The sequence below is a fragment of the Labrus mixtus genome, chromosome 4 (assembly GCF_963584025.1).
Source record: "Labrus mixtus chromosome 4, fLabMix1.1, whole genome shotgun sequence".
NCBI lineage: Eukaryota > Metazoa > Chordata > Actinopteri > Labriformes > Labridae > Labrus > Labrus mixtus.
The window spans coordinates 17,449,068-17,458,370 of record NC_083615.1 but is presented as its reverse complement, the minus strand read 5'-3'; the positions used below and the strand labels follow the sequence as shown (position 1 = coordinate 17,458,370).

Below are 9,303 nucleotides of genomic sequence, written 5' to 3'. Positions count from 1 at the left end.
TTTCCACATCTGCCATTTCATTTACTATGTATACAATCTCACCACTTTGTACACCTCATGAAGACCACTTTACGTTTTTCTACAGCGTTGACTTTTTTTTGGCAGCTGCACATTCAAAAAGTAAATCAAAGGCATCTACTTAAACTGAATGGAACTGGCTAACTTGATGAAAAAACGGCATTCAACTTTATAGTCTTTAGCAGAATTCTTAATCATTTTAAGGAAAATCAAATCCAAAGTATGTGCATTGATCTCAGACTAAGTTCTACCTTTCTTTAACTTTCTAGTCTTCAAAGTGACATGTAGCATCTGTCAGCTCTGAAACACTGACCCTGGAGTAAACTGAACCAGTATTTTCATCTCAAACAAGCCTTCAGGTGAGGTTCAGATCTCAAGGGTTTCACTTTACACATCACTAACAGTTTCTGACAGTTATCCTGTTTTTTTTTTTTTTAATTGTAAACTAAATATGCAACGATGACTATGCAACACATGAAAAATGTTACCTGAATGTAAATGCACTGCAAATAAAGACTTCTTCAGTACACCTGTGTCTTTTGATCTTCTTCTGTGCACACAAACAAAGGATGCCATGGAAACTGTTTGCAGCCATGTTGGATATTCATAGAAACACCTTCCACATTTTCAAACATGTCGTACCAGGCATTCATAGCTGTAGGGCCCCTAACACCGGGTTCTAACAGCACGTGCATGATCGCAACCTGGCTGTCCACTTTGCATCCAGTAAATATTTCTTTGCTCTGTGAATTTCAGTTTCCCCTTCCAAACAGTGTGACATCTCGTGCTTTTGTATTGAAGTGGACAAACTGAAGTGTGGTGCTTTGTATTGAGGAGCTCTTGACTCAAATCACAACACTTAGAAAGGCTTGTCAATAAACGGCTCGGGGTTAGCTGCACAAAGCTTTCAAAAGTCAAAACACAACATTTAAATCACGGATGTGGTTATTATTTATAAACCGTTATCTCCCCTTTGTACAACAAGCCAACAAGCTCTGTTGAGGGAGAAAAGCGAGGCGTCTGTCTATGCGAGCATCAGAAAGGAAAATCGAAACAAGGCGTTGGGCTAAAAACGCTGCGGCAAACACTTGCTTTGCGTTGCATCGCTTGAAGGCAGTTAGGACACTAATAGTAAACAATAGCATCAGATGGAAGAGGCCCTTATTATTGATACCAGAATTTTAAATGTTCATATGATTCCAGTAAAAATAGCTCAGTAACAACAACAAAAGTCCTAGACACCCAATATATGGTCATGTTTTGGCCATGGACAACATTGGGATTTATTGTGGCCAATGGAAATGTATGGATTTACGGATTGGACTGCTCGAACGCACGTCCAACACATCAATCCCAATATTGCCAATGATAGACGTAGTCTTTTAAAACTTCAGTACTTTTCCAGAGTTTCAATCATTAGAGGTTTGGAAAATGATGACACCGTTGATTTAAAGCTTTTAATGGGTCATTTGTGTAACGGAGATGTGGTCATAGAAATATCACAGGGTTGACTGAGGCTGTGGGGGATGGGCCCAATGTGATAGCTTTCATGGGGCCCAGAAATCTTGGAGACACCCCTGATGCCATGTATGATTAGTGACCAGGCATCACAATCCTGCTAAAGATGCAAAAGGTTAAAACATTAACAAGTCAAAAACAATGAATATGAATTATACTGTACATCAGCTGGTTTCTGTCCAAAAAGAGGAAGCAGTGTGAACAAAAAAGATGGCACATTAAAAATACCACACAGTGCAAAACTTTTTAGTGTTTCTTCTCAGTGGAAGAAGTCATATTCAGATATTTCTTCCTGAAGTGACCAAAGCTTGCACTAAGCTCATCCTTGTGCATTAAAAGCTTGATAATTGTACTAATATGGATCACATTGGTGAGCTAATGTTTTCCTGTTTTAGTGTTTCAGAATGCAAAAAAAAACTTCAAGAAATTGAAAAACATAAAAATGAAAACAAAAGTCATTTTTATTTGACAAAAAGTGTAAGTGTGCGGCCTTACATTTTCCAAAGACGGACTAAATGTTTAGTCCAACTGTACGTCAAGACCTCGATCAGATAACGACCCATCAGAGTGAAGAAACAGTTTCCGCTCAACCATGAAGCAGCAAAAGCAGATGAGGAAAGTTTGTATAACAGCAAACTGTGAGTCACAGAGAAGCTCAGCAGGTAAGAGATAATTATTTAACGAAAATATATACTGAAAAAATATTTCAAACATGTACGTGTGTCTGATAAATAAGGACTATTGGAACAAGGCTGACAATGTTTTATCAAACAATTTGTTTTCAGTTTCAGAGTTTTCGCAAAATTTGAGCAAATTGAGAGTTAAGAGTGAGAAGGCAGTTTGGTGACCTGAACAATGTTTATTCGGTTAAATAAAAGCATGCCTGTTCTTACAAACTCCAACTGTTCTGCAGGGTGAAAGTGTTTTATTCATGCAGGATATAATCAGGAGAATTCAACTCGAGGGACTGGGAGGGGGTGGTGACGTTTATTCCCTGTAATGGGTCCAGGGTAGGGACATCATTTTGTGTATTCACTGTTCTCTGATGTCAGTCAGACCTGATAGAGTTCAGCTGTGACTAGAAAGCAAGTACAGCTTAGTGTGTCAAGGGTCTTCCCCTCTATCTGCAATATTGTTTGGTAGACTTAGAGTCTGCTCCAAATTGTCCTAGACATCGCATACTAGTTTTCTTCAGCTTAAGCCATATGAGTCTCCTGAATCATTCTTGTGTGAAGTAAAGTTCTTACTAATTTCCTCAACAGTGTGAACAACCAGATTAGGGTTGTTTCAGGGGTAGTCCTGAAATTCTCTAGAAATATTCAGGAGTGCATCTGTGAAAAAAACAGCGTATTATTGATTGTATCACTACCAAGTTGGTTTCAGAGCCCCAAACATGCAAATCTCATGATATGGTGAAAATAAAACATCCTATTGAACCTTTTATATGTCAAACGCTCAAGGTGAAAATGGATAATGAAACAGATAAAGCAGGGTCATAAATAGAAATGAGTCTAATATTTTGTCTACCCTCCATAAGTTCAGAGCCATCATGACAGCTCCAACCTTCCAGTCCTGTGTTCTCCTCTGCATCATTGGATCCATCACTACCATCCTTGCACTGCCCCCGACAGAGGCCCCGCTGTTCAAGGGGCATCCTTTCGTGGCCATTTGGAATGCTCCAACCGATAAGTGTCAGCATCTCCACATCCCACTGGACACTGCAGCCTTCAAGGCGGTGACCAAACCAAACTTGGTGCCAGGTCAGTTCCTGACCATTTTCTACGAGGAACGACTAGGCCTCTACCCTAAAGTTGACAACAAAGGAGACAAGATCTGCAATGGTGGAATCCCTCAACGAGGCCACCTGACAGAACACCTGGCAAAGGCAAAGAACCAGATAGATAGGTACATCTCCAAGGACTCTTCTCATGGGCTAGCTGTCATTGACTGGGAGTCCTGGCGTCCCCTGTGGGACCGAAACTGGGGGTCAAAGCATGTTTATCAGAAGTTGTCTATTGCTTACGCAAAGCAGAAGTTTCCATTTTTATCGAGGAAAAAAGTCTCAGAACGTGCAAAGGTAGACTTCCAGGATGCTGGACGACGTTTCATGGAGAAGACCCTTAGCCTCGGCATCAGTGAACGTCCGAACCGCCACTGGGGCTTCTACCTGTTGCCTGACTGCTACAACTATGACTGGAAAAATAAAGACTACACAGGGAAGTGCCCTGCGGAGATGCAAAAGCAGAACAACAAACTGCTGTGGCTCTGGGAGCGCAGCACCGCCCTCTTCCCTTCCATCTATCTCAAAAAGGACCTGAGTAACACCGCCAAAGGCACGCTGTTTGCCCGCAACCGAGTCCAGGAAGCAGTGAGGGTATCCAAGCTGCCCAAACATCCATACACAGTACCAATCTACGTCTACCAAAAGCCATTGTACCGGGAACAGGCCAAGAAGTTACTGAGCAAGGTTAGTCAGTAGTCTTGCTTAAAATGTGTCTATTTCTGGACTTACAACATATCTCTACAGCTTCTAACAAATGATGTTCTAATATGATGCAGACCAGAATAACGGCAAAATTTACGCTGACCTCCCTGTTAAAACCTTTACTTAAATTTACACCTCTAAGGCAGTCTAAACAAAACTGAATTTATTGGCATCAAAAAAGTTTACTTTGGATGTTCCAATCTAGCAAGTATTTCCAATGTTTCTTTTGGTTAATATTCCTTTAAAAAGAAAAAACTGCCATTCTGGCCTACATTCACTTTGCAGTACCAATGTTGGAGTTCTTTGCTAGGCTGGTGCCTGGCCGCTAAGGGATAAGATCACCGTAAGTTGGTCTTCTTTGTTGTCCCTCGAGTTCCAGTCTTGGTTGAAAGCATTGTAAACTAGCCTCGTAATTTAATGTTGACCGAGTTGACTTGCCGCCAGATGAGTTGTCTGTTACACTGGCTCCGGTCTCACAAAGTTGGCAACACTGACCACCAACTTCTTCTAGTACAGGCACTAACTGAGCTAACAAGCTACCAGTAACAAGCAGACAATGTGTAAAGTAAGTAAACTCTGCAAATCTAAAACTCTTAACTAGTGTTTTTGTACAATAATCAACAAGGTCATGCTCAAAGCAAGTCGTAGAGACCAGGTACTGACGTCATGTCATGACAGGACATGTCATGACAGGACATGTCATAAGCTTAGTAGGTGTGATTTACAGCTTCTAATATAGATTTTTAAAATCGTTGGACTGAGATGTTTCAGTAGTCGAGCCCAGAACGGCCAAATAAACACTAAACACTCTGAATGCTCTAAAAAGACCTAATCCTAACCCTTGATCTACCTTTTGTATGATATCCCAGTCTGAAAATGGTAAAACCCTTAAAGGTAACTTTGACAAAGAAAATTGTACAACATATGGGTGAAATATGATAATGTATATTGAGGCAAGTCCCTTGATTTTTTAAATGAAGGAAACTGGTCTAAAAAAAACATGTTGTTTGTTAGTTGAGTATTTTTGTAAAGAAAGGTTGAAAAGTCCTCTGGGCATTGTCTCTCCTTTTCAGACTGATTTGGTGAGCACTATTGGAGAATCTGCAGCTCTGGGAGCTTCAGGGATCGTAATGTGGGGAGCAACCAAAGACTACTACAACAAGGTAACCTCCTTTTTCTGAAACATGCACATTCGTTTGGATTGTTTTAAAAGGGGAGGAGTCATCTTGTCCTTGGTCAAGACACCTAACCCAAAGTTGCTCCCGCTGCTTCATCGGTGGAATATGAATGTGTGTGAATAGTATAGTTAAAATAGTTAAAATAGAAATAGTTAATTTCTTCTGATGGACACTTTACTCAGCAGCCTCTACCATCAGGGTGTGAATGTGTAGGTGTGACCTGCGGTAAAAGCGCTTTGAGTAGTCAGAAGACTAGAAAAGCAATATACAGCCATTTACCATAAAATGTGGCTATAATCATTTTTGAATCATTCTGACTGTTAAGTGACCTCTCCCTAACACATCTTGACCATCAAAGAATGGTCTCTTTTTTTGTGAAATTTTCTGTTTTTCTTTTAAAAGTTTATGCTGACAAAGCTGAGTAGGTAAAAGAGTAACACAAATGTCAAGTGTGAACTGCTGAGATGACGCACAGTGAAGCTTTAAGAGAGAACAATGACTTAAAGACACGTCATGTCTCCGGTCAGTTAAAAACATGTTGTACTCTTTCCAGGTCTGAAAAAGGGGAACACAGATGACGAGGCTTTAGTGAGAAAAGTATTTATCTGCCTGTGTTTCCTCTTTAAGAAGGAACTCACAGGAGCCACAGTTGACATTTATTGTTTATTCTTAAACGTTTTGGGGCATTGATGGCTTAGTGGTTAGGTTGCCCTAAATGTACAAAAGCTATAGTCCCCAAGGTGTATGGCTGGGGTTCAAATCTGACTTGCAGCTCCTGCCACACATGTCATTCCCTGCTCTCTCACGGTTTTTCTTCTCTATCCAAAATCCTGTCTAAATTAAGGCAAAAACCCCAACATAAATCTTAAAATTCAATAAAGTTCTCTAAACACAAATTTCATATTCAAAGCTTCTTTGAGGAGTTTTTAACTGGTTTTGAAACAGACTGAAATTATTATTGAGATATTAATGACATAAAGACGTAAAGTTGATGACCTTAAAAAGCAAATAAGACAAGATAAGATAAGAGTATTTTGGTTTCATTAATAATAATAATAATAATAATAATAATAATAATAATAATAATAATAATGATAACTTAGATTTATATAGCGCCTTTCATGAAACCCAAGGATGCTTTACAAAGTGTGTGTGTGTGTGTGGGGGGGGGGACAAGAGACAAACAAATTAAGGAGAAAGGAAATGGGTGATCAGCTGGGGGCAGTGTTAGATGAGGCTGAATGCTTTGGTGAACAGGTGGTGATTGAGAACGTTTTTAAAAATGGCCAGAGATGCAGCAGTGCGGATTTCGGCGGGGAGAGAGTTCCAGAGGGTGGGGGCTGAGGCACTGAAGGCTCTGTCACCAAAAGATCGCAGTTTGGTGTGGGGGGTGGAGAGCAGGCCTGTGGCTGAGGACCGCAGCTGTCGGGACGGGGTGTAGGGATGGAGGAGGTCGGTGAGGTACGGTGGTGCTAGACCGTGGAGAGATTTGTAGGTGAGTAGAAGGAGTTTGTATTGGATGCAGGACTTGATCGGGAGCCAGTGGAGGTGAATGTGGGTGGGGGTGATGTGCTGCCAGGGCTTGGTGCGTGCAAGGACCATGGCAGCGGAGTTCTGGACATATTGGAGTCTGTTCAGGGCAGTGTTTGGTAGCCCGAACAGAACTCCATTGCAGTAGTCCAAGCGTGAAGTGAGGAAGGCGTGAATGAGGGTCTCTGCGATGGGGTCGGGGAGTGAGGGCCGGAGTCGAGAGATGTTTTTGAGGTGGAAGAAGGCGGATTTGGTGATGGATTTGATGTGGGATTTAAAAGAGAGGGTGGAGTCCAGGATGACGTCTAGGTTGCGGACCTCGGGTGAAGGGTGGATGGAGCAGTCGTCCACCGTGAGGAGGAGATCTCCAACCTTCCTGAGCAGTGCCTTGGGGGCCACAACCATGAGCTCAGTCTTGCTGCTGTTAAGTTTGAGGAGGATGGAAGACATCCAGGTTTTGATGTCCTGCAGGCAGTTGATTAGTGACTGGGGGGGAGCTTAGTGGAAGGAAGGGTGCTGAGGTAGAGTTGTGTGTCATCAGCGTAGGAGTGGAAATTGAGACCATGTTGGCGGATTATTGGACCGAGGGGGAGCATGTAGATGGTGAAGAGAAGAGGGCCAAGCACCGAACCTTGCGGTACTCCTTGGTCATTCTTGTAATGATTGAAACCATGGGCACAGGGTACAGTAGGAGTCAGACAAGATAATTAACAACACCTCAGGAACAGCCTGATTTTGTTACATTTTCCACAGCAAAGATTAACAATGAGGACAGCAGGAAGAGTTTTTTTTTTAAAACAAAAAACAATGCTAAAGATGTACAGGGCAAGAAAGGCAAAGAGATAATTAGTACAACTTTGTCCACAGATTGCACTAAAATCAAGACAAAGAGAAAGTTCCTCAGAGTAGCTTTGATGTATTCGAACATCTTCTCACACTCATATTTTCAAAAATGTTTCTCTTTCTTTTCTCCCTTTAGGGCGCCTGTCATTCTCTGTCCAAGTACCTGGAATCCACCTTGAACCCTTACGTCGCCAATGTGACGGCGGCCGCCATGCTCTGCAGCCAGGTCTTGTGTCAGGGGAAGGGCCGCTGCGTCAGAAAGAACTACGACTCCACCCACTACCTTCACCTGAACCCCACCCACTTCAGCATCAAGAAGGCCAACAGGAAGTACGTGGCCGTTGGTCTTCCATCTGCTGCTGATCTTAAAACATGGGCCGAAAACTTCACCTGTCAGTGCTACATGGGATCCAGATGTTCACCGAAACTGCTGCGTCCTAAAAGGACCAAACACATCTGGGTTTAATCTGTAAACTTAAGCTCATGAGCATTATAGTTATGTAGTTATTGAAGCAATTAAAACGACTCTAATCTGATGAACTACCCTCTTAAATCGCCAATTGGACATGAAGGCCCCGTGTCCATCTTGTTTTTCTAGGCAGAAAGTCCTGTTTCTATGACAACAGTCTGTTGACATTGGCCACTGTATGACCGACACTGCTCCTTTACTTTTAACTGTATGTTTTTTATTTGAGATCGTTTATTTCCTGATCAGACACGGAGCGAGGAGGATGTGGGTACAATACTCGAGCCGTATGCAACCAAACTACGGGGAATATCAAACATTTGGAAAAAGAGTGCCGGTGACGTCAACAGCGCCTTTCTGAAAAGATTTTCAATTTGAACGCCCGGTGCAGCTGCGAACGCTATCTACTCATTGAAAACAACTGAAGAAAGACACTAGAAAAACACTAGGTGGACACGGGGTCTAAATGTAACAAATAATTGCCAAGTCGAATACAATACCAAATTATTTGAATTGGAAACTTAAAGGCACCTAAATAAAAAAATGTCTGAAAACTGTTCTTTGTATATGGCAACCATTTTGTTTGAGTCAAAACACACACTGGCCTAAGATAATCGTTAATGGCGTCCGCCATTTTACCCATTGGGCATTTGTTTGATAGATGTAGCCATTTTGTACTTTTGAGAGTTCTAGACTTTTCTCTCGGCAGACATACAGACTTGTCATAGCAAGAAAATCTCAGGTAAAAGTTAATAACACCATGCAGTGATGAATCTTGTCCGTTTAGGTGTGTCAGTACAGCAAATACCATATCAGGGCTTTGGCACTGGCACACATTAATAAAGTACACTCATTATAATGCTGTTTTTTTAGGACAGACTTTTTCATCTATTATACAAGTTCCTTCTTGTCTGTGAGCAGAAAATTAAAGCTTTAGGGAAGAATGGGAAATAAGTTAATTTTGAGGAGATTTCCTAAGCAGCAAGCCTTCATTTACAGTTATGGCACAAAAGCATTCACACTTGCTGCAGTTTAAGGAAACTTCCCAACATGGTCACTAATGTCAAATGAGTGTAGATTTTAAATAGGACATATTATCCCCCCTTTCCATCTTTTCAAACAGTCCCCTGTGCTCTAAATGAAACATCTGTGCTGTGCTTTGGTCAAAATATAACATGAATCAAGCACCAGAGGAGGTTTATGACCCTGTATAAACCAGCTCTCTCAGAACGCTCCGTTTTGGTGTGTGTGTCTCTTTAAATGCA

At 41.6% G+C, this 9,303-nt stretch overlaps 1 protein-coding gene across 1 annotated transcript; it reads left to right on the top strand.

Annotated features, from left to right (window-relative positions):
* The first annotated feature begins 2,090 nt into the window (after positions 1–2,090).
* LOC132972971 (hyaluronidase PH-20-like) lies at positions 2,091–8,112 on the top strand. The gene is made up of 4 exons (XM_061036134.1): positions 2,091–2,198; positions 3,074–4,003; positions 5,095–5,184; positions 7,709–8,112. Exons 2-4 carry the CDS (start codon positions 3,086–3,088, stop codon positions 8,036–8,038), a joined length of 1,338 nt encoding a protein of 445 aa, XP_060892117.1. The 5' UTR covers positions 2,091–2,198; positions 3,074–3,085; the 3' UTR covers positions 8,039–8,112.
* Positions 8,113–9,303: the final 1,191 nt, after the last annotated feature.

Coding starts and splice junctions, on each gene's coding strand:
- LOC132972971 (XM_061036134.1), top strand. CDS start 3,086: ATGACAGCTCCAACCTTCCAGTCCTGTGTTCTCCTCTGCATCATTGGA. Junction 4,004..5,094: donor CCAAGAAGTTACTGAGCAAG/GTTAGTCAGTAG, acceptor TCTCCTTTTCAG/ACTGATTTGGTGAGCACTAT. Junction 5,185..7,708: donor CCAAAGACTACTACAACAAG/GTAACCTCCTTT, acceptor TTCTCCCTTTAG/GGCGCCTGTCATTCTCTGTC.